Here is a 26,821-nt window from a genome sequence, read left to right as displayed (position 1 = left end):
GCTGGTGTAGCTACTACAGACCTGTGGCACTGATGAGCCGGTTCTTCTGTACTGACGTTCCCTCTGCAGCAGGAAACAGCTCTATCAGCAGCAACATTTCCCCTACCTCTGTTTACTTATGCCTTCCTCGACATCCTCATCGGATCCTCTTTATAATGGTTAAAGAAAACTGGTTTCAGGCTGACTTCCAAAGCACCATAACGTCATGTCTAATGAGCAGTCCCTCACAAAATCGGCACCTGTAAAAACTCGGCAGAAAAAAACTACAGAATTGGTCATCATTATACAAAAAAATATGGCTAAATTAAAAAATGTGTAGCACTCTCAGCTTGTTTAAAAGACTTTACCAAATTTCAATTAATTGTTCCGTTATTATATTCAATCCACAGGGTTCCCACACCTTGAGTAACTTCAGATTCAAGGACCTTTCCAAGTCCAATACCCTCAAATTCAAGGACTTAATGTGGGCACACATTTCAAGTGAGAGCGAGGTTACATCATGTTATCTTGTCAAAGACATTGTTGCAGTTTTCATGTGTCAAACACAGCTATGCAACAAAAAAAACTGGCCATATCACAGAGATCTGAGATTATTTTTGTTGTATTTCTGTTTTGTAATAAAACTGAAGAATATTGGTTGGTGGTTAAAGTAGTGCAATGACCATATCCCAAATATCAAAACTGAAAATATGTCATTTCCATACCTAAAATACATATTCTGTAGTCACTGTTATGCATATTGATCATAAACAGCTGAAAAGCTTCCTACCATTGGCCCTCCTTCACAAAACGTAACATCTAGCACAATTTTATCACAGGCAGAATGCAGAATGCAAAATGTTTCAATACAAACATTTTAGTCAAGTGTAATTACAACTTTTCAAACCCACGGGGAAAATCAACCATTCAACAGTTTAAAAGCAGCCATAGGAGAAAAAAAAAAGTGGACTTGGCAACCCTGCATTCAACAAGAGCTGCAGAAGTCCGATTTGACTGATTCACAGGCTGAGGAGAGAGAGAGATGGCTGATTTTAATACTTTGCGTATTGATAGCGGCTCCCTGATGCGTGAAAATTATGCAACATTAAAATGTTTGCAGGGAGCGGACGGGGTGGCAATAATGGGGGGTTAAGAAATCAGTCCCTTGCAGCGCTCTAATACAAAAATGCACTGGCGTCTATAGAAAGCAAAAGCCGAATTCCCGACATTTTGGGCAATTCAGAAAGGCCATGAATTGTTGGTGAAATAACACAAGAGCGGACCAGATGGAATAGTTTCCAGAAAACGTCTTGCACAAAGTAAATTCAAGCACTTTCAAAGACCTGCATCAATGTATGTTTATTTTCAAAAACTTTCCAGGGCCTTTTTTTTCTTTTTTCAGATTCACAAACGTTCAAGGATTTCAAGGACCCGCGGGAACCCTGAATCCATTATTATTTAAATCCAGAAGTTCCCTGACTTCCAAGAAAATCATCAAGGAAAAAGCTGAAAATCAGAAGACTCCATGATCGGTGACCTAGAATGAATTTAAATATTCAAACTATTCAAATATAAACATTTAAAGTTATAAAAAAAAATGTAAAATAACAAATTCATTCATTTAACTCTAATGATTCTTATTTCGTATTGTAAGTTCGTAAGTTTATCCTGAAAAATCAGTATAGAAAATGCTGAAAAATTATTTCATGATCAGTGACCTAGAATAAATTGTATTATTCAAAATATAAAAATACTTGAAGTCAAAACTTCAAAACACGCAAAAAATTCAATGTATCAAACATACAATTAAACACAATACATTTTTTTTACCTTTTTGTTAATTGGTGGCAAATTTCTATGAATTTATACAGCATCATGATTAATTTAGTATGACTTTTCGAACAAATCGTTTTCGTACGAAACGGCCAAACCTTAGTTTTTTCTCCTTTTTTTTTTAGGACATTTGTGAACTTTCAACTGCTCTGCCTGACACAATTTGTATACTTTCAACCAACCGCTGAACTACACACACAGAATTGTGGGATACCTTTGACAGTGACGCATGCATTAACATCCAAAATATGCATAACAACCATGTTGTTTCAAATTCAAACATGCCTTGTTGTCTTCCTCCCTCCATATACTGCCTGAGAAAGCAGCATTTTCCAGAGTACAGACACGGCTGGAGATCATGCCAGGAACCTTCCAAGAGAAACCGAATCACAAAACACTGTTTGCAGAGACGGACAAGCCACAATCCCCAGAGCCAGGTCTTTAATTGCAGGTCTTAAAATGATAAACACTAGGCAAGGGACATTTCTGTTATTGTTCTTGAGAAGCTGAACGCAGCTTGAGTAATCACAGGTATATGCACTGCTGTATACAGGGCTATTTTAATCTGCTGACTGATGTGAGGTAGAGCAGCCTGAAACAGTCCTGCGGTCTTTATCTGGAGCAAAAGTGAACACAAGGAGGACTGCACCCTATCAGACCAAGATAAGTGTCTAACCCCCCACAACAGAGCAGGAACACACAGCACTTGCTCTCTTAAAGCATGGATGTATGGGTCAGTTTTGACATCCGTGTCGGAAGAGGAAGACCTCTTACACATGCTGTGACATCCTGTGAAATCTAGGAAATTTAAATGAATGGCTCTGTCCCAAAACTTAGTGAGCTACTCCCAACAATGGCAGCATTATAACTGAAAAGGAAATATATGTGACAAACAGGAAATTCAAATAAAATACTGAAATAATAGAATATCAAAATCAAATTAATCAGAAATAACTGGGTAATAAAATGATCAAATATTGAAATTAAATTATCAAACACTAAAATCAAGAAGTCTTAAAAAAAACACATTCAAGTATTAAAATAAGCATAATAACCCAGTCAATTAAATATTAAAATGATCAAATACTAAAATATTTTATTGATTGATTTAAAATTGTTATTATTTCAGTAAATAATAACAATAAGTACAATTAGCAAATATTGAAATATTAAAATAATAAAAAAAAATAATATTTAAATAATTAATCAAATACTAAAATCAAAACAATCAAATATACATATATATATATATATATATATATATATATATATATATATATATATATATATATATTTTTTTTTTTTTTTTTTTATCTAATTATGAAAAACTACAAAAAATATTTAATGCTTGATTTTAGTGATCATAATCAAATAACACAGTTTTAAAATGATAAAATATAAAAAAGATTTAAATAATTAAGTATTAAAATACTCCATGACAGCATTAAAAATACGAAGCGTGTACAAATACTGGGTAAAACAGATCAAATGCCATCTTGGATGCATAATGCAATGCATTGCCTTCTCCACAAAGCATGCATGTGATGCTGCCTTAAAACTGGGCAAAAACAAGTCATCTTTGAAGGCACCATAATTATCCTACCTACCAATGTAAATGCTTTCTAAGTTAGAGCTGTCATAGATGTCTGTGAATTCACACCAGCCTGGTGTACAACAATTATTATGCAAATAAAAAGTGCACAAAGCCAGCAAGAGCATATTTTATGAAATTAATGATTTCTCTAATGGCAGATTTCTATTTGTGTGGCTCAATGAAGGTCACAAGTGCTTTCGTCTGTCTGATGTGCGGTCGGGATAATCATTTGGAAAGGTCACACCAATCATAACTCTGTATAGGAAAAGACTGGGGTGCTGAAAAAACAGGTAAAAAAAAATCAGACACATGTCCTCGGATCTTGCTGCTCAACACAGCGCATGCGTCCTGTATGAGGTCAGGACACGGGAAAATATTACATATTGTTGGCACATTAGGGAAAAGTAATGCAGCTCTTATGTTATTTAGGAACAGTGATCAGGGCTCATAGCAGACTGAAAGGCTGACGGGGGAATGTCACTGGCTCCGTCAGTCACTTCCCTAGGTCTGAAGTGTGCTCATTTTGAAAGAAGCACAGGAATACAAGAGTCTTTACTCAGGAGTTGATCTCCCGCCATCATTACTCACGCTAAGACCTGCTGCACTTATGGTACATAACAGACTTGTTAAACACAGACCATTACTCAAACTTAACCAAACTAGCACTCGCTTTTTGGAATTCAACAGATGAACAACTGACCAAGACACTGCCCTCATGAATTTTACAAGAACAGCCTGCCTTTTTTTTTTTTAAATACAGGCAGGTGGGAAACAGTTTTTACCAAAAAAAAAACACTTTACATTTATATAACTTAAAAAAAAATAATAATAATTGTCTATGTTTATTTATTTATTAGCTTTTGGCAATACTAATTCAACATCTTGAATTAGTGTATGCATTTGTGCTGAAATGGCAAAAAAAATAACAGCACTGAATTCACAATATTATACAAGTAAAAACATATATTATAGTAGGGAAAAAATACACCAAAAACAGCAATAATCTGAAATATTACTACATTTTTTTAATTTTATTTTTTTTACAATTTTAAACTGTTTTCCATTTGGACTATTTTATATTTCCATATTTAAAGAAATAAACTGAACTCACCATCTGTAATGTTATTTATACTATAGACGTTTAAGATGCTAAAACAATGCTCTCATACTCGCAAGAGACAAAAGGGGAATGAGAAATTAGTTTAATGTCACATGTGGGGTCCGTAATAGTTTTTTTTTTTTTTTATGCTCACCAAAGCTGTATTTATTTGATTAAAAATATGATAAAAACAAACATTGTGAAATATTAGAACATAATTTATTTCTGTGATGCAAAGCTGAATTTTCAGCATCATAATTCCAGTCAGAAATCTTTCTAATATGCTGATTTGCTGCTCAAGAAACATTTATTTTTATTATCAATATTAACAGCTGTGCTGCTTAATATTTTTGAGTCAACTGTGATACATTTTTTTTTCAGGATTCTTAAATGGATAGAAAGTTTAAAAGAGGAGGATTTATTTGAAATAGCATTGTAACTCGAGATCAATTTTAATTTATCCTTGCTGAATGAAAGTATTAATTTCTTTCTTTTTTAAATATTTGAAAAGTATTACATATACCTTTTCCTGTTCCTTGTCTGGTCTGCACAAAGCCCAAGCCTGAATCCACACCATTGGGATGAATTGGAAAGCGAGCCAGATCTCACTGCCTAACATCAGTGCCTGATCTCACAGATGATGTATTGTTAAACATTTCATTTCAAAAAGCACGAATCCCTCCCTTTACCACCTAACAGCTTCCACTCTTCTGGGAAGGCCTGTAATGCTGGAACATGGAAGCAAGGATTTGTTCCATTTCAGAGACAAAAGCCCTGGCTTGCATTGGTCCCAAACACAACTCTCAATAAATGCAATTACTCTCGAACTTTAAACATGTTTGGTTCAAATGATATCTTATCAAAAGCTACGATTGTTGAACATCCTCACATAACCCTGCATTCACAACATGAGCTCAATACTGACAGTAAAGTAAACGTTTCTCACCAGTACATGAGGTAGAACAGTTGCAAGACCATCGGCCAGGCCAAGTTTGGAAGGATTTTCTTTAGTAGCTAATCTGTGGATTAGTGCCTGGAAAGTCTCAACTCCATCAAGGGACCGGTGAGTGCTGTTTGCATCCCCTATTTGGCTAAAAGAGCTCAACAATAACCGTCCAACTCCCACGATGCATCACGAATGACCCAACCGAGTCTTCCTACACTCTAAAACTCTTTATATTGGGATGTATTTGGATATTGCGCAAATATACAGTATTTCTTGCGAGTTACTCACTCGTTTTATACATTATATGCTAAATTCTGATTAAATCGCATAATTTGCAATGCTTCATGGGATGTGTATAGTTTCTACAATAAAATGATTAAAGTCTAGTGACTCCTTATAAATTTTGAAGCACATTTCTGCTTCAAATCAAATGTTGTAAACGGTCTCAGAACTTGTTAGTTTGGTTCAACAACTTTTTAATTGAAGATTTTTTTTTTTTTTTTTAATCTCAATGGAGAAAATGTAAAAATACTTGTAAACCCAAGGCTGCTGAAAAGTTCTGGTACCCAAGGCTTTCTCCTCTTCTACCTTAACATCTTAGCCACAGTCTCATTTGGTTTGCTCACTCATATATTAAAGCACTGTTTTCTGTAAAACTGCTTTGAAACAAAACATATTGCGAAATCAAACTGACCTGACGTTTGCTGAAGGTAGCTAGGGACTCCACCTTACTTCAACCCTTAATTGTCTTTATTCAGTGAGTCATCTACTCAAATCTCACAGCATAAACACAAACAAGAATATTACGTGTTTCTGGCATCAAGCACGAGAAACTAAACAAGCCTAAAAACAGATAAAGAGTTGAGGAGAAATCGGTGAGAGATCAGTCTTTATATACCTCAGTCTGAATATTTTTTAAAGGGGCCATATCTGGGGTCCAGTTAAAAGGTGAAGTTTTTGTTTCATTTTTTCATCCAAAACAGTATCAATTCAGTTTTGTCATGATTGTTTTATACCTTCGGTCTCAACGTCAGAATGAAATGGAAAAAAATATGATTCAAAAATGTATCTGTGCTTAAAAGTGTAGAAACAAATTCTAAAAGATCAGACTGAAATGATTAAATAACATTAAAAAACGTCAGTATGTGTGTTATGAAGTAAGAGTATGCGTTCTCTATGTTAGGAAGATAAATAACAGAAAAAGGAATTTAATTCAAAGAAATTCAGCAGAGGGTCCCTCCATCCAACCTTCTTCAAAGTTTAGCTTGACAAACTTTTCTACTTAAAAATCTGTTATATGAATTTCTTAGAATTTCAATTTCAATTCTACTTTACATTCAAATTGAAATTGCAATTCTACATCCTGTTTGCCATTTTTCGCTACCTCAATTCATAGTTTTCACATGACATCACAGGAACACCCACCTGGAGGGCAAAACAAGGCTTTTTATGAGGTTTGCATTGAGTAGTAATGTAGTAAGACAGTGATATTTAAAAGCCAAATCAGTTTATACACCTTATTGATAATGCATACTTTGCACAGGCAAGCAGATAAGCCCGGAACATAAACGCAATACGCCACGTTTTACATTAAATGTTTTCCCATAGAAAACCATTATGAAGAAAACGCTTAACCATTTAGCGTATTGCATTCCTTTTTCCAAGCTCATATGCTTGTCTGTATAAAGTATGCATCACCAATAAAGTGTGCACTGAATTTGATATTTTAATATCACTGTTTCAAAGGCACTTTAAGTGTTTTTACATTAAACGTTTTAGAATGTCACACTGTTTTTAATTTTAATATCGTGGCGGGTGTTTTATATGTATTGCAAATGGGCAAAACATGCATTTTGTTCACATATCTTTGTTTTATCCTTTTGAGAGATTATCTAAATATTGGGAAATGATTGGAAACAAATGGAAAATTGACAGGCCTGTGCTGCAGTTCTATGGATGTTTTGCCCACCAGGTCTTCAAGTCAGTAACATGACAGAATACTAAGAATACCATTTGATCTTTCTTAATAAAATAAAAATCAGAAACACCATCTTTGTAGCTTGGTTTCACTAGGAACTAAGTTTTAAGTTCTGAAAGTTTAATTTATCCTTGAAGCACATAAAACACATTTCAAACAATTAAAAAACTAAATGATTCGTTGAGATCTAACCCCTTTAAACATGCTCACTCACACGACTGAATCATGACCTTCCTAAACACAAAACACACTACCACAAGCTCGTAGTTCACAGAGGAAATGGAAACAAACTGCGGTGGCCTGTGAAACAACCCTGATTATAAAAAAAACAAGAGATGTTGAGGATTGTTTAAAAAAAAACATCGTCACATCTGGCTCCGGGACTTTGAAGCTGGTGTCTTTCCCATGAATGTTGGTTAACTACACGGTCCTACAGTGGTGGGCCGGTTGGTTTGGCCAGCCGTCTGCCTCGTAATGGTGCGGCGTGCCTCATCAAGATTGGCCCGCTCGCTCTGGTCTCTGAAGCTTTAATCCAACTCGTCTGGGAGACAAACTAGCATATGTGTGCCTTGATGTGTGTTAGATGCGACTATAAAACACGTTTTAAGTGGCAGCATGCACTGCCTATGTAAAAACATACCCTTAACTTTGCAATTAGCTGGTCTTTCCCACCAAATTCACATGTGGGCCAGAGTTTTACGAATCAGTCTACGTAATTGTGAGTGATGCCATCTGAAAAAATGAGTGGAATGTAATAATGCCTTAATATGGGGGGAAAATGACAAGCATGCCATCCAGATGAAGACATGGGACTGGCTTTGAGTGCCTATTCATAACAATGTCGTATGGCATTTTGAAAAACTCATAAATGTATGACAAACTTCCCTTTTGGCAAAGCGGAGCCCGGAGCATTTCTTAAATTAAATCCAAAAGCGGAACGTGGGTATATTTCACCCTAAACTGGATTAGCCAAATTGGATGTTATGGAAAACGCAGAAATGAGACAATGATAGCATATAAATCTCATTACTCTCTCATCATTTCCATTGTTCTGAGGAGGTTTTGTTTAAACTAGTCCTCCCCTCTCGGGCTTCCGCCAGCACATCTATCTCTCCACAGCGTTCAATTTTCCAGAGCACTTGTTCAGTAATAACAATGACATTTTGGTAACCTTACAACACTAATTCTACACTTCACAGACTAATATTCACATTGATTTATCCACAGAATCCCCTGAAAATCACCTCCTGGTTAGTAATGCATAAAGGATTGTATTGTTCCATGAAGAACCTTCAACATCCATTGAAACTTTCCACAAGGTTCTTTATATTATTAAAATGCCCAAAAAGGTTTTTTTTCTTACTATGGTACCCTGAAAAAAATATAAAAATAAAAATAAAAATAAAAAAAACCCTTCTGAACCTTAATTTTTAGAAATGTATGACATAAACTAATAAGAGTCGATATGTTTCCAATTAAATAAGCAAATTAGTGACACTGATCATCTGAAATACTGCTCAGAACAGATTATACATTCTGAAATTTGAAATGCAAAATCATTCAATGTTCCATGCATTCCCTGTTTTCTGTGTGTTTATTTATTAAATACTGGCTAATTTAATTAGTTTCTCAGCTATCAGTATGAATGATCTACTCAGTTCACATTAACACATTTTACCAACAGGCTTTCCACCAAAATCAGGACAATAAAATGCAATAAATAAATTATTAAACTGCTTGAGCTTAAAAAATAAACAAACAAACAAATAAACAAATAAACAAATTAATAAATTAATAAATTAATAAATTAATAAATTAATAAATTAATAAATTAATAAATTAATAAATTAATAAAAACCCATCACATTAACCATTTATAAAAAACGTAACTTTAGTGGGTAAATTTCGTAAACTTTTAAATTTACACTAAAATCAAAAGAAAATGTGGCCTATTGTTATTAACATTAAGATTTTATTTTTTTTCGTGATGTGGTTTATGCAATCATGTACCAATTCTCATTGCAAAAAAAATGAAGAAAAAGTAAAAAAAAAAAAAAAAAAACAGGTTTATTATATCATTGAGAATGACAGTAACTTGAAAACTAAAAAGTGAAACCCATTACTGCAATGAGACTTTGGATGTAACATGCTTAATTGTCATGCAGATGTAAATAAAAAAAAAATAAAAAAAATCTTGTGAGAAACAGTTCTGGTAGATTGCTACACTAAAGAACATCACGTCGCACTTGGGTCATTTTTGGGAAGAGGAGTTCTCCGAAAAATGATGAAATCTAACAGTCCTAGGGATAAATGTGAAGCTGAACGCTACCCACAAACTTGTCATGAATTATTCAAAACCATCTGCTACCGAACTGGAGCTGAAAAAGGATCGAGGGATATTTTGGGTTGCAGTGCATCTGTGCATGCAATAGGGTCTAATTCCCCTTCCTTCAAGCTCCTTCTGCATGAATGTACTCTAGGATTCACCTCCAGCAAGCATTACCTCTTAAAAGGCAAGAAATGTAGGAGTGCAGGGCTCTCGGTAGGTTAGCCACAAGTAGTGAGCTTGAATCAACAGGAGAAAGGCAAAAAAAAAGTATTAGAAACCTAAAATAGAAAATGTATTTTATGTCTACTTACGTAAGAAATCTGCAAAACAGCTAACAAAAAGAACCATCATTTCCATCTTAAAGCCATTGGTCCAGGAGACCCAAAGTGTTTAGCACTTAAAACAACAGTAAAAGTTGTTTAAAAAAATACATGTGTTTCCATATTGATGTTTACCAAAAGAACACAAGAATGATATTCTATTATTTTCATTTATAAGCACCAGTATAACAACAATGCATACACAATACAGGACAATTTTAAAATATTACTGAAATGTTTAAATGAAACCGAGACCATTTTGAGTGTTGATTTCAACAAACTAGTTAATGAGAGTTTTGAATTGAAATGGATTTGAACATATTGAAGAAATGAACTGAACTTGTCATTTGTAACATCATTTCTTTTACAGAAACATATGAAAAATGTTTTTTTTTTAAATCCCATATTCAAAAGAGACAAAAGACGATTGAGAAATTAGTTTGACACATTATTTGATTTCAGATGTAATTTTCTAAAATTTATTTGTTCAACCAAAACTGAAATTTATTTGATCTGAAATACAAATTGCAATTTAAAATTATGGTTTCCTCTTTGAATATATTTGGAAATGTAATTTATTCTTGTGATGCATCTTCAGTGTCACATGATCTTTCAGAAATCATTCTAATATGCTAAATTTGGTGCAATAGATGAAATGGCTTTTGTTAATATTTTTGTTGAAACTTCAATTTTAAATTAAAATAAAATATTTTTTGAAGAATAAAAAGTTCAAAACATTACAAATGTTTTTTTTTTTTTTTTTTTTTTACTTTTGATCAATTTGATGCTTTTCTGTTGTATTCTAATCTAATTTATAAAAAAGAAAATCTTTAAGATTATTAAGATTTAATTATTTAAAATGTTTTAAAATCTTACTGACCACAAAACAATATATAAAACAATATTAATATCCCATTTCACATTGAATCATCAATCTAGAAAGAAAACAAGAAAATGCTAGCTAAAGTCACTGAGTTTGAATGAAATAAAATCAACCTCATTTGTTTGAGACAAAAAACGACTCTCAGGCTTACAAATCCAGGCCTTGGCTTTCGGCAGATTAAAGAGCCCAGAGAGACCTGCGGCTAGATCTCCGCTAAGAAAATTTGGGTGTTAAATAAACTGTGTTAGAGCCTCAAAGGGCCTGTAGATCTGGCCGGGCTTCAGTCACAGCCCGGCCTGTCTCTGTGTTTATGTTCTAAGCAGGAGAGTTGCCTTCATGACGACTTCATGACGCAAGATCCCCACCGTTCAGCCTGCCAGCAGTTAATCACGGGGCTTGTTCGGGCCTGTGAGTGAGATCTCCCCGCAACCTGAGCCAGGAGACTTAATAGGAGTTCAACACAACACTTGGCCAATGGAACAGAACTACCACCCAAGATCAAGAATATATGATCTGCCATCCTTCAACACCGAACAATACTTCCTCTTGCTGGAAACTAATTGAGCTTCATGACACAGATAATGTTTACACAACTTACATGTTCCTTCATGGGCATGTGACGTGGTTAACGTTTTCGTTTCAGTGAGAAACCAGATAAAAATAGTTTTGGTGATGAAAGACCACTCCCAGAGCATGGGATCCCTAGTGATGATCTAACGTAAGAACAAGTTTCACACGACAGCCGATTCATAAACAGGCAAGATTATTATTTAAGGGGTAAAACTCTCTACAAAATTCAAGGTATGGCGCAAAACTATGACTGAAAAAACATGAAAACAACTTACATAACGCAGTTGCTCTGATCTATATTGCAATTGCACAACCACACTTGAGATGCACTCTAGAGACATATGGGCCAACATTTGGCCAGATTAGAGTAAGTCCATTTATCTAAGAAAAAAGTATGTGTATGCCTGATTGAACTGTGTAAGCCTATAGAATATATAGGTATAATATCAGTCATCCCACTCTTTAAATATTGGGGTTGGCCACTGCAAACTAAATGCGCGTTAGTGAGTGATTTTTTTTTAATCTGCAGATGAACAGCTTACAGTAAAAAATTACATTCTGTGTTATTATTCTGTGAGCAATATAAAGTTGATAACCAACATACAGGACTGATATGAATTTTATATGGGCTGGGATAACAATTATTTTTTAAACGATTAATCTAGGGATTATTTTTTCAGTGCATCGATTAATCTAACGATAAATTTTTCCAGACCGATTCGATTTCGATTATCTCCCCATTAATTGACTACTAACAATTTATACATGTTGATTTACATATCTGGATGAAAAAAAACATGAATTCCTTAACATTGCAATATATGTTTATTGCTCTTAAAATTACAAAATAAAAGACTGACTAAGAATGCATTACTTTGCACTTGAAAACACATAGCTTACTGAAACAAGTTTACTGAACACATAGGGCCTAGTTTACTGAGAAAAAGTTCTTTCAGATGAAAATAACAACAACTTGATGTCTAGCATTCAATAAAAAAGGTCACCCAAAATACTTGTTTAGATTAATTGAAAGAATACAGTAACCAATGTAAACTTGAGGGCTTTAAGCTAATACAGAGAGTGCTTTTCCAAAAAAAAAAATTAACAGTAGGAGCCAGCAGCCTGTCATGGAGAAAAAAAAAATCTCTGAATGCTCCACGTGGAACTTTGGTGTTTCGCCCTTTTTCTATCGTGTTTAATGATTTTGATTAATATGCACAAGGGAGAGAGAGAGCAAGAAGCGCTCGTGTTGTTTGAAGACTGTGAGTGTGCGCGCAGCCGTGGCTCTCTCTCGTACGCGTCCTGTCAGGTGCACTGCAGTCATTCTATTCTACATCACTCACCGATCAAATAAATATATATATATATATATATATATATATATATATATATATATATATATATATATATACTCAGAAACACAATATGATTGAACAGAACCATTGGCCAGAAGTACATGCCTGCTACTTTTAACAATTTTCAAATTACCACACGTGGTCATGGCCTGGCCATTTTCTCTTATTACAATCTACTTAACCAGCCTTAAAAAATTTTTTTATAAAAACTCCTATAGCAGAAGGTTATTTAATGAATGGACACACTGACTGGAAGTCATGGAGAAATAGTTTGGGTTTTATGGTGGAAAGAAATGTTCCCTGAAAACCTGCCCTCTGAATGCAGAGAAGGAGATAATTACACATAATGAGACGTAAAAGCACTCAAATATCATGATTAAACTCTGAAACAGGATAGCAGCTCCAGCACAAATTGGTTTAATAGTTCAAACAACGACCGCGGGATTAGACCAAATGAAGCCACCCAACAAAATGACAGCTCAAAAAAAGAAAAATAATAAATACATAGCAACAGCAGAAATATTTTACCCACTATTTTATTATTGTCCATCCGTGGTAATGTTTGTAGGCCACTAAATAAAACATATGACAAGCATCCATTCAGGCCAGTGGAATCCAACATTGTAGGAATCAGTGATGCCACATAACATTTTCAAGGAAAACATGAATCCATCACTGTACTGTGTACGCACATTTTATAAAAAAACACATTATGAACCATGTAAATCTTTCCTCCCCTCGTAAACAACAGGACATATTTTCCACCTTCTCTTTTTAAATCTCAAACTTGAAAGTAAGCAAGAAAGCAAAGAAAACAAGAAAAAAACAAATCAGTGACACGTTTACAAGCCTGAACCTCCATCAATCTGAATCAATTCAAATCAATCTGACGGCAAATTCCAAATGTTTATACACTAGCGCGCACCAGTTTTCTTTTAAATTAATCTTTTTTTTTTCAGCTATGATACATTAAATAATTCAACAGTGAAGGTAAACATGTATAATGTTACCAAAGGTTTCTATTTCAAAAACATGCTTTTCTTTTGCACTTTCTCTTCGGCAAACAATCCTGAGGAAAATATTAAGGAGCAATATTTGTTGAACTATACAAAATATTTTACTGTTTTCAACACTAATGATAATAAAAAAATGTTTCTTGAGCAGCAAATCAGCATATTAGAATGATTTCTGAAAAATCATGTGAGACTGAAAACAAAGTAATTATGCTGAAAATTGAGCTTTTAATGAAAATTTTATTTTAAAATACAATGAAAAAAAAACTTTTTTATAAATTGTAAAAAGAAAATTTGAGAAGAGTCTTTTAAGCACCTTTATTTTTAAGAGTGTATGTCTTTCACACTTTCAGTCTGTTTTTCTTAATTAGAAAAATTTAATTTTATAGGAGGAGCTGAATCATGTAGACAACAGGTTAAGTAAAAATATTAAAATGCAATAGTGCATAAATATAGCAGAATGCTGCTCATTATAGTTATTTTTCTAGCTGACTGAGCTTATGGACACCGAATGATTATTCTGAGTTAAATGTAGACTATTATTTATTGCAATAAGTAAGATGTACTGTAGACCCTCTTATCAAATAGCCTACCTTTTGATGTTAATTCATGTTCCTTATGTACTATAGTAGTAAAGAGAAATATTAAATGGGATTGAATGAACTGAGGCGCTTAAGGCGATTGCGCCTGCAAAGATGAGAACTGTTTGAAACTATTTTTTCCACTAAAACTTTGCTGCACATCGTCTTAGTTTCATATGTGAACATAGCAAATGATACGATCGCAAAACAATCAAGAAAAAAGGCATTACATGCACATTTTTAAGCTATAACATGTAAATAGATAGGCCTTGTCGCCAGTGGCAACCTCAGTAAAACCGCACTTTAACAATTTTAGTCACATTTGCGACCGTTTTAGTCACAGTTTGGAACCCTGGTTGCAAAGATTAAAATTCTCTAATCCAAAGAGATATTTTTTTGTCAGGGAGATGCTGTGTGCATCTAAGCAAAAACAAAAGCACTTTATTTGGCCTTCCGAAAGTAGATACATTTAGGAATATTTAAGTTTACTTACAACAGAACAGCAACGCATTTTATGGACAACCATTTCGTGAACCAGGAGAGGAGGAGATTCTGACTTTGCTAAGACAATCTGGCGCTTCTGAGTCAGCTATGCATTTTTTATGAAACCTAACTATATTCAAGTGCTGATAAAAAAAAAGAATGCTTCAATCTAAAATAAAAAAATATTTGTACGTTAAAAAGTAGAGGCTCTGATGTTTATAATGCTGTATTGCATATTCATATAGCAAATATTCTGGAGTCCATCAAATCTGAGGGAAACTCATCAAAATCACTGGAGGTGGCTGGCAGCTTTTTAAAAACTGCTGGTGAGGATAGGAGTTAAGATTGTATAATGCATAAGCAGACTAAATAAGGAGCAGGCAGGTTTGAAGCTGCACAGTCCAGGTAAAAACAGTGTCTGCTGTAGGGGAGCTCGGTGCACTGGCGTCTGCATCTGGATCGAGTTGTGTTCCCCATCCGCCTGCCCTGGGGCCAACACGCCATTAGTGCCAATTGTTTGGAGCAGTAAAGCCTGCAGACTAGCAGCCCTGACGTCAGCCTGCCGGGCTAAACTGGGCAGCCCATGCAACTGTGGTTACAAAGAAAACCAAAAAATATTTTAAACAATGGACTCCAACACACAGAGTCGCAAAAGAATGGAAAGTGCTGATATTCCCAAAAGAAACTGACACTTTGATACGGCCGGATCAAAAAGATGTTTGCCAATCCAGAAGGTCTGGAGAGAAATGAAAGCACATCAAGCTGTCCACCTTCAAATGCACGGAGGGCCGATGAGATTGCTGAGCCTCAGGCAAAAGCTTCTGAGGTACTGAAAAAAAAAAAAACAGACCAGGGATGAGCCCATAGCGCTAGACCGATATTCATTGTTTCTGGCAAATCAGCCGTTGCTTTTCATGTGGCTCCTGGGACTAGGGCAGCAAGCTGACAGTCAAACAGCTGCTTTCAATGGCCCAAGCTCCTGGACAGAACGCAAGTGTTCACAAATGCCTTGGAATGGGATAGCTGGGAGAAAAAGGTTTATTCAGTGGAGAAATACACTGCTGCACCAAATCAGGCCAAGAGTTTGTGTGATGAGACCTCAATGAATTCGAGAAGATTCATTGCAAACGACGATTAAGAATCTGACTGCTACAAGAAAGCATATGCACAAACACAAAAGTTTGTTTACATTTCTTTAGAAGATTAAGAGTGTAATTTGTTCCTCAATGTTATCATACTTCCATACCAGCCTAATATGAGGACAAAAACTGCATGCCAAAAGCAAGACTTTCTTAGGTTGATTTCCACAAGGAGATCAAAGAGATTTTTTCTCACCACAAACAATAATTGTATTTGAATTCATATTTGTAATGAATTTAAACACGTAAACATACAGTTTTACATTTACACAGCTCTGGCTCAGTTGAGAAAACTGTACAGTATTTGGGTAACATTTGAAAGTTAAAATGTACCACATTGTCAGATTGACATTAATCAATTGATAAAAAGATGATAGTGTCATAATAGAAGCATATGATTAAAAATTGAAAAAAATACATATATATATTTACTTATAGGCACATTTGAATATTCGTAGAATATTCTGTAACTTTCAAAATGGCTGCCAGCCAAAGCACTGCGGCACCACCCAGCGTGGTGCAAAGAGCCAAAAAACCCAACAACCCATTAGAAAAATCACTGGAGTCTGTGTTTGCAAACACACACAAACAAATGACTACAATCAGCTTCAAACAAACCACATTTCATCCAATAGCCAACAAAGCAAGTCAAAAAGATTATTTTAAAATAAATTCCACAACACATTTCTAGTGTGCTGCTATGCTCTGCTGTTTTTTCCTTTTTTTGCAATATTGTTGCTTAAGTGTTCTGAGATGTTTCTAGCACATTACTATGTGGTTACTAAAATGTTGTGAGTGGATCCCAAGTGCATTATGGTTGCTTACTGTCCAGAAGAGCCATTCCTGAATTCTCGATGATGTTCTGGTCTCTAGATATGGCTTGAGTGTCTCTTTGGGTGTTACCTATGGGCCTTTTCACCGTTTTATTGTCAACAATCAACCTTATTCCAGGTATGTGTAATGGGTTTCACTATCACAAATATTGTGCTTTACAGACCCATTTTGCTTCTTAAAATCACCAAGTTTTAGACAAGAAGTGTCCAAATACTGGGTTTCCCTGTGCAGATGTGAAGGAGGGGCACACTGGGTAATGTCAACAGATGCTGAAGGAATGTGATGGGAAGAAAATGCAGAGAGAGAGATCAGAGAATGACCTCTTCTGATGAGAAACACCGGATTAGATTGATGCTGGTGACCCCGGGCTGAAATTGCTCTTTCGGACCCAAAGCGGATTAGCGGACGGGATGTGTGAGAGGTGACATCGGGCCTCCAAATCTCCAATCCAGCTCAGAGAGTATCAACCCAGGATTAGCAAAACAGACCACCGAAGACTAAATCTTTCAGATCAGGACAGAGATGATTGGCTAATGAGTTTTGTTTCTGTGATCTACTCTTGCAGAGCAAAGCGCTGCTGTCAACACCACTACATAAAACATTCATATTTAGAAGAAAGCCTCTCAGTATTTCCATATTTCCAGTTCTCTCAAAAGTACCACTGACACTATCTGTAATCTCAACTAGGAGTGTCAATGGTCCACTTGAGAGATAGGTGGCAGTAATGCACTTATAAGTCTGCGATCCGCCATAAAGCAAGAAGAAGACAGCACCACATGCTCAGGAGAGTTCTAACAGTTCATACAGTACGTGAATCAGAGGTAAAAACAATATAAATACTGTTCAGTTTCTTGCACAGACCAGTCGTTTGGTCTTTACACATCAATGTATCGTCAAGAGCCGCAGGGTTTAATTTGGTTTTGTTTGTGTATTTTTTAGTTTTAGTGTATGTTTTAGCTGTGATTCCCATCCACTTACATTATAAGAGTAACAGACCTTGAGTTAAAAATCTTGGTTTGTCTTCAACTAAAGAAACAAAGTCACCTACATCTTGGATGCCCTGGAGGTAAGCAGATAAACATCACATTTTCATTTTTGGGTAACCTATCCCTTTAATGAATGTAAATCTCTTTTGTCGCTCAACGGCATTTTATAAAATCAATAAGCCAGTTGCGTCCCAGTGATTTTACCACAGCTAAGGTGGTTTTAGGTTAATAACATCACTTACACATGGTAAAATTCCTGTAACTGACCACTCATGGCTCACTGCTTTACTAACCCAACGCCAGCTCACAGAATGAATCAGACTATTGAGAGCTCATCTGTCTAGCAGACGATTCGATGAGAAAAAGAAAAAAAAGCATCTGAAACTCTTATGACCTTTTCCTCTGCGAACACAAACGGGAAAATATAAGCAGAAAGAGAGAAGAGGAAAGATAAAGGAAGAGAGGGAGGCAGTGAGAAACAGCACAGCTTACACTTTTTTCCAAGAATAATCAAACTCCTCCTCGAGCTGACAGTTGGACAAGGCGGCCTTGGCAGAGTCGAGGGGACAGATATTTGAGTGTGAATCAAAAAGCTGCTCAAAAGCCTTTTCTGGCATCTCAAGGCTAATTCTCAACCCCCGAAGCCCAATCACGTGCTATTCCTGTAGCAGAGAAACACTATCCTCCTTTACAGAGAGAAACTGGTTTGTAATGGCACATATCAGTAACAGTGTTTATCTTGTTCAGAGTGGAGTAACCCAAGATGAAAAGCACTGAAGGGCCACAGAGAGCTCTTACCTGGGCGGCTGTGGGAAGTCATTGTGGCGACGGTGGCCGCTTTCTCTGAAGTGACTGGGTTGATAATAAGAGGAGTGTGTCCTGGCAGATGAGGATGTGAGAAACACCTCAAGGCTCCTCTGGGGCAGTTGAATCCACAGTTGAATGGGAAGACGAGTCAAAAGAGGTACGGGACAGGAAAGAACGGATGATCTTAGAGGCTCATAGCGCCCCCTCTGGCGTAATCCAGCACTGTGTGTCAGTTCCTCTTTGCTTGAAAAGATTAAACTGTCAAAAGAGCAACAACAAAAAAGATATTACATAACAGCTGTTTCTACATAGGCAGCATCTTGAACTGAAGTGCAAACTCTAAAACAAGCAGTTTGGAATTGGAACACTCTACATATAAATATCACTACATATGAAAAGCATATTAGAAGACTTAGCTTTGTTGCTGAAAAAAAAAAATCACACAATACTCCAAGCGTATATATACATGGCACACACAAATGTTGTGTAAAAACAAATGTTTTTATTTACAGTGTAGTTATTGATAACTAAAGTCTTAAAAAATGTTTTCGTTAATTAAATTATAGTTTAAATAAAGTATGAATAGATGAAAAATTAAAAAAAAAAAAAAAAAAAAAAAAAATGTATATGCCGCCAACTAACAGAAGTACCAAAATGACAAAAAATTAAATAAAAATAAAGATAATTAGAAAAATGCTCAAATAAAATTTAGGGATGCACGATCATGATTTTTCTTGGCCTATTCCGATACCAATTTTTTTACAAGCAAACTGCCGATTCCGATACTGTTTTAAGCAACAAACAAGAAAGAAGGAAAGTATGCATAAACAATAAAAAACATGTTTATTTGGTATTTAATAGGCCAAACTGGCTTTTGGCTATTGAAAACAATAACCATAATCATCTGAAATTAACGGCAGTAACTGCACAGTAAGTAGCCTACATTCAGTACAAACATAGATGGTACAGACATCAGCATTTAGCTTTTGTTTTTGATTTTGGGTGGAAACTACATAGGACTGGTCTTAAATGAAAACATTAACTGTAACCATGTGAAATTAAAGGCAATAACTGTTCAACAATCCAAACAAAAAATCAACACATTCAATAAGATGTTTTTTAATCAGCATGCAGTATTTGTTTTAGTTTTTTTAGTAAAATTGCGCACAGATTTCGAAATACTTCCACACAAATGACATGATAGCGAATGATTACAACATAGTCTGTGCACACGGGCGCACTTCCGGAAAAATCGGCCGAAAAAAAGACCAAAAACCGGCCGACTGCCGATCGCATAGTTTAAGCAAAAACCGATTAATTGCCGGTCAACCGGTGCATCCATAATAAAATTAATAAAGCTAATAACAAAATTACTAAAACTTAAAACAACAAAAATATATAAAAAAAACAATAAGTCAAAGTACTAATAAATACTTTCATAGCACATAAATACAAAAATACAACAACAATAGACTAGTATTGTGCTGATTTCATTTAAATATTTATATTCGACATTTCTCTCACTTTCTCCCACACCTTGAATATATTTATAACAAAAATTAAATGAAATCTCATACATGAACGCTTTTAAAAAACGATCTACATAGCAACTCTCTCTGCCATCCAAATACAGCTTTTGCAGGGATTCACTTGCAATAAATTTCAATAGCGTTGAATTGTGTTGTTTATTTTCACATAATCAACTTTCTCTCTTTATATCCGCCAGCTTGAATGTTTTTTTTTCTTTTGGTCACAATGCATTTTAGGATTGGCTTCTGTGTAAAACATGCGATGTCTTAGCATTTAGTCAACGGGAATGCCTTACAATGGTCCCTACGTAGGTAGCACACTAGGTTTTGCATCCGAGCCAGATCTGAAGTGCACGTCACTCAAGTGGGCTTTTCCTGCTCAGTATACATACGTGACAAAGGCCAGAGCAGAAGGACGCCGTGACACATTTTTGACACGCAGCGGGGCGGGTGTAAACCACCCTTTACCAATCTGCCACAGTGACACATTCCCTCCCAGCCTGCCATATTTGCTGTCACAAAGCTCAACAGAACTGACAATAACAATCACATCAAGCAGACAAAACGCAGCTGTGTACATTTCTCCTTATGTCCACCTGGAACAAAGGAACCTGTCTGTCAGCATAACAACAGTATCTGGAGCAGTCTAGCACACAGCAGGACATCACAGCTTAGCCATGTTATATAACCATAAACATCAGCTGTTCCAAGAGCAATGAGGCCTAGAGTAAAGGAAAATGACTTTATCAGTCAATGAGGGTTGGTTTACTCCAACACCATGTTTCTGACAAGTAGGGCTGGGTAATGCTAACAAAGACAGGAATCAGATAAAATGCCCCATTTCAGGACCTTAACAATTCATTACAAGTAATCCCATTTCACAATAACTAGGCCCAAATATGCACTAAACAAAATACACATGCCTTACAACAGTACTCTAGCTCATACTGAGTAGCACAGGATGAAAATAATGACTTATTTTAATAAAACGAGAGACAAGAACTCTAAACCTGCAGGTGAATTAATTTTAGACTGATTCATGAGGCAGGTTGACCAATTCATAAGAGTCTTTCTTTGTGAATCAGACTATAATTGAACCGTAGGAAATGATGCACACATAAAAAGAAAAAAATATGATTGCAAGTATCTACAGTACCAGTGCAATAGTTTAACCCAAAAATATAATAGTATTTTTTTAGCCATAATAAAAAGAGGCACACCTAAAACTAAAGACATAAAATGCTCACCAAACTCAATGTGGAAAGCTGTTATCAGTAGTTATTATGAAATTAAAAATAGGATCACAAGGTATCTTAAAATCAATGTCAAAATTTGGGGGTTGTAACTTTTTTTTTTATATTTTGAAGGAAGTCTTTTATGCTAACGAGACCAAAAAAAAAGTAAAATCAGTAATATTTTTTTATATTATTACAATTTAAAATAACCATTACTCCAATCTTCAGTGATCTTTCAGAAATCATTCTGATTGCTGATCTGGTAAAAAAAAAAAAAATCAATTTCTTATTATTACCATTGCTGAAAACAGTTGTACTGCTTAATATTTTTGTGGAAACGATGATATATATATATATATATATATATATATATATATATATATATATATATAATATTTAAATGGTGGTTGTCATAACATTTATTCCATAGTGTATACAAAAAAGCCTGGATTGATTTAGGTCATTTTCCATTATTGGGAAGTGGAGCAGTTTGAATGAGAGAATGGAAGTTATGATGATGTCATGCAAAAAGGAACGTTAAAGATAAAGTCAGGGTTTAAACCAAATTTACATTTTTAGTAAACCAGGCGCATGCACTGAAGAATAAAAAAATAACAGGGTCAATTTTAATTTAACTTTGACTTCAGCCACAAGTAATCAATAAGTGGATGGATGAGATTCATATGCGAGCAAATAATACCATAATAAATTCGGAAAATGCATCACATAGCATATGAATAATTGGGATGTGTGCATATTTTATTTTAGTGCCGTTCTAAATTCAGTCAGACCCATTGGAAACACCAGCTGTGATGAGTGAAACCATCACACCCTCAGCACTCAAGGGCATGCTTGGTTTACATTTACACAAGGCAACTCCAAACCACACATCTATGCCCTCAAAAATCACAAATAAAAACGAGACTGCAAGTACTCGATCCCAATTAAACGTGCCAAGAAAATGTGATTTAATCTTAGCAACTCCCAAAGCTGACGTGAATTTTTCCACACACACCAGGAAAAGGTGTTGCATCACAGGCCCCAGAATGAAGCGAAGCATGATACTCCATTAATCTGTTTGTTTTAGAGAAGCACGTCTCTGCAGAACCGCACATAATCTTTACGGGACGTCTGATTTTCCAGCTTTCCTCTCAAAGTAAGTATGGCTTCTCACTGGGTCCAGGTGGCGTGGATTACATGTTCTGGAGGGAGTTTAGTTCCAGCTCCTCCGGCAGTCTTTTGCACTTGCTGTCATCACATGTCTCACATGGCGGCATTCCCGCCCCATGAGCGTAACAAACATAGAGCGAAAGTGGACGTGCACGGACACACAGGATAAAGATCTCGAGCAAATGATAAATGTGAGAAACCATGGGCGGAGACTTGGGCCACAATTACATATTTGTGCAACGGGTTGTAGGTAAAGTGTAAAACTGAAGAAATGACTATTTGTAATAATAGTTTTATAAATGCATATTTGAAGAAGGAATGAGAATTTAATGATTCTGGATCTGATTCAGATTCAGGTTTCTTAATTTTTTTTTTTTTTTTACGTTTTTTTCAGTTCTCAGAGGAGATAAAGACCCAACTAAACTTAAGAAAAAACTATTTTTAATATATTTTATCAATGTGTGTTCGAACGAGGTTTGACAACTTAATGATTCTGGTTCTGATTCAGATTCGATTCAGGTTCCTTAACGTTTTTTTAGTTTATTAGTTCTCAGAGGAGATAAAAACTATTTTTTTTAAACCCTGAAGCAACATACAGAACTAACAAATTTTGCTATAAGTTTTATTGCAACAGATAATAATTGCTGTTAACAGTGTTCAGTGTCTGTTTGATTATGTCTTTAATTGATTTTTCTGTACATTTCTGCCATATGTACGTTAACTGACAGTCACCACTGATAAGTTACTGTGTAAGTTACTGAATTGAAGTATCATTTTTAAAAGTTACTAAGACTACGATGAATCGCTTTAACCAATTCAATTTCATGATTCAGATCAGTAACTTAATTTAACTAAATTTAAGAAATTGACTCATTTGTTTAAAAAAATAAATAAAAAAAGTTCAAAAGAATGATTTGTTTAAAAAAAAAAATATAATTTTCTTCATAAATACTCACATAAACTTTTATTATTAAAGTATCATTCATAACAGTAATGGCAAAATGTATTGAGAATAACTATTGATATTGAATATATATAAAAAAAGTTTAATGTAAATTTTCAGCTTACAATATTTTGAAAGAAAACAATTCTGCTCCTATTTGTAAACACGCGGACTCTTCTGAACTAGTTCGATTTAGAGAAAAAGAACTACTTCATTAGTTAAAAAGAACTACATTTCACTGAAACAAAAAAAAGAACTCTGTGATTTGTTCAAAGAAGTTCTTGACTTATTCATCAGACCACAATTCATTAAATAAATATGAATATGAAGGAATAAATCAAAAACCACTTGACTAAATCAGTGAGTTACTGATTCAAAATGCATTGTTATTCATACATTCTTTTAGAATCATTTGTTTACAAATCAGACATTTTTTTCCCGTAAAAACTGAAAACATTTTATTTTTAAACTTTGCACTTAAGTATCAATTTGAGCTACTTTATTTGACTTCAAGTCAAGACAAACGTTGTCATAATTCAATGAATGATTCAATAAATAGAACCATTTTATTGGTTTTAACTCTGCAAAACAGAAATTACACACTTCACCTTTAAAAGCTGCCAAAGAAACCCACTTCTCCAACTTAATTTGCTGTGGTGTTCGGCTACATGAGGCGTAAAGTTTTCCTGACAGTGTTTAATGGAGTGAGCTTCCTCCCTGACCCGAACCTAGTCACTTACTCCCTGGAGGCTCAGAGATCGCTGACCGACCACATTCGTCCCAAACCACAAATGGCCTCAGGAGCAAGACCAGCGTGACCGTGTGAACCGCAGTGACGCAGGGTTGACTTGAGGGAAACCCCTGATATAAAAGTCAAAGTGGCATTTGAAGAGCCACAAGGAAAGAGAGGTTTTCCACCCCAAGCACCGCAGCTATTCTCAGCTAAGACCTATTTTTGTAAAGGGGCTTCTCTTGAATTTAGATCACCACGTATGAGCGTGTCAAAACATGTTAACTGCACTGCATCGCGAGAGGTCAAACATCGTCTATGTCAAGGCTGAGCTATATTAACTTGTGCGTTAAATTTAAGCACTGCCATCCACGATGTACCACGTAGGCTGATCTGAAGATGATTTTTGCATCTTTCATCTTTCCAAGTGGCTGGTTTCTACGCTCTGTGGCCATCAGACCTTTTTTGTTATTTCAGTCATGTTGCTCGGGTACCAAAACTATTTCATTCCTACTTCAAGTGTCAGAAGACATACATGGAAGAAATAGGCGTAACATCTGATAAATGACAAGATAGCACAACTGATTCAAATGAAACATGACTATCTAAAAGGGTTTCTGACGTAGGCTGAAAGTGCAGTTTGGTTGGGTCGACACCAAAATGATGACGTCGATTATGATTCGAAAACTTCAGATCAAGTCTGAAGTAAAAAAAAAAATAATAATAATAATAATAATAATAATAATAATAATATTACAGTATCATTCTTTCTACAGTTTCATTAATATTTGTCATTTACAAGCCAGCCTAAATATAGGCTGGCTTGATACTAAAATATAAAAAAAAGAAAAAAGAAAAATTTTACCCTTTTTATATATAATTATAAATATAATAAATACAAATAATTAATTCACACAATCCTTAGTCTAAGGATGCATGGTTGAATATGGATGCATATGAAAATCATGGTAGTCACGATAAGAAAGAGTGCAAATTCCGGTCAAAAAAATATAATAAAACAATATAATGGATAAATTACAAAAGCATTCCTCATACAACATTGTTAATACTTATCACCACAGTCTGAAGATACATGATGAAGACAGCTAAATAAAATAAAATAAAATAAAAAGTAGCCAGGAAAAGAAAAAGTTCACATTTATAGTGCACGATTCAAACAAAAATTTTTATAATTCATGAATGAAAACATTAACATGGTAATGCAATGTCTGGTTTTAAAATGGGTTTTAAATGATGAATTTTGAGATTTTAAGTTTTCAGTCGATATATAATTTCTGATGATTTCTAAAATGTGATGTTTTTTTTTTTAAACAAAGGTCAAAACTCCTGTTATAATGTAGATTTTTGAAGGTGCACTCTTATCATAAATTAATCTATTACTTTTCCTACATAATTTCCTACAAAGTCTTAGACCTTTCCAACGATATATAGTTTTTCAAGATTAGATTCGATTTAATTGTAATATAGAGAAGTAAATGTAGGCGTGCAATATACGGGACAGGGTGACAGGTAAAGGGTTAAATTCAGTAATTATATGAACTTCATATCTGCTAATAATAAACTGATATATCACCATTAAGGTGCTCCAGCTCTCTAGAAATCAGAGATGGCCATACTTAAAAACCCTTTTCCAGGTTTTCCAAGATCATGGGATCCCTGCAATATGTAACAACTGTAACAAGATAAAGATATTTGTAAAAATCTGAATAGGAATGCTGGTCTAGTTTTACATAAAACTGTGTCAAGAAAGCGATGTTAATGGATATCCTCAGTGCAAAATTCAGTCAAAGTTGGTCAAGAGTCCACCAACCCTTACTGCTCATGTCTGGAGGTGCAGGTTTAAGGAAAGACATTTCGGTCTTACATCACCCCGTCTGGCTCAAAAAAAGTGAGACATGGCCAGCCAGCCGTCTAAGGTGACCATCATGGAGGAGCAGGTCTGATACAGGCTGACAGCGCTGCAGTGATCAGCAGGAAAATGACACCCAATTCAATATGACAGCCAGTGTTTGTACAATAGTTGCCGCTGCTCACTCATGTACACTACGCAAGTACAATACAACATAAGTTAGCCACCATTATTTACAAAGCACTGAAGGAGCTGAAGGTTGTGCTTCTGATCAGAGTGACCATTTACTCTTTGTCAGGTCTGAATGAGTCTGAGCTGAGAATCAACACAGAAAGCAAAGCCTTTGAGAAGGTGGTTCCATGCCTGACCATAAAAATCTATTTTTCCCAATGTCTTCGCCTGGGCTGAACCCCAGCTAAAGCTCTTCGTGTCACATTCCAGTAACTTTTGAGGAAACTGTGTTAGAAAGGAACTCCACGTCTACTCGAGGAGAGGCAGTGATTCTCAGCATTTCTCGCTAGGGATGACATGATAAACTGTTAAATTCACTCTTATGCAACTATGCCTGAATGTTTAATTAAGGAATTTGCTCAGTTGCTGATGTCTTGGTTTGGC

At 35.2% G+C, this 26,821-nt stretch overlaps 1 protein-coding gene across 3 annotated transcripts in view; it reads right to left on the bottom strand.

The window, feature by feature from the left end:
- The window catches only part of hdac4 (histone deacetylase 4), a 197,188-nt gene that overhangs the window by 161,629 nt on the left and 8,738 nt on the right, over positions 1-26,821 (bottom strand). For 2 of the 3 annotated variants that reach the window (XM_052606715.1, XM_052606716.1), the window contains exon 2: positions 18,721-18,987. In XM_052606715.1, coding sequence (XP_052462675.1) covers positions 18,721-18,742 — 22 coding nt within the window. In that variant the 5' untranslated portion in view covers positions 18,743-18,987. Of the gene's footprint in view, positions 1-18,414; positions 18,585-18,720; positions 18,988-26,821 lie in introns of all 3 variants that reach the window. The other variant, XM_052606719.1, reaches the window with a different exon arrangement.

This window comes from Carassius gibelio, chromosome A9 (assembly GCF_023724105.1).
Source record: "Carassius gibelio isolate Cgi1373 ecotype wild population from Czech Republic chromosome A9, carGib1.2-hapl.c, whole genome shotgun sequence".
Taxonomy (NCBI): domain Eukaryota; kingdom Metazoa; phylum Chordata; class Actinopteri; order Cypriniformes; family Cyprinidae; genus Carassius; species Carassius gibelio.
Note: the sequence above shows the minus strand (reverse complement) of the source record. Positions and strands in the feature narration are given on the sequence as shown.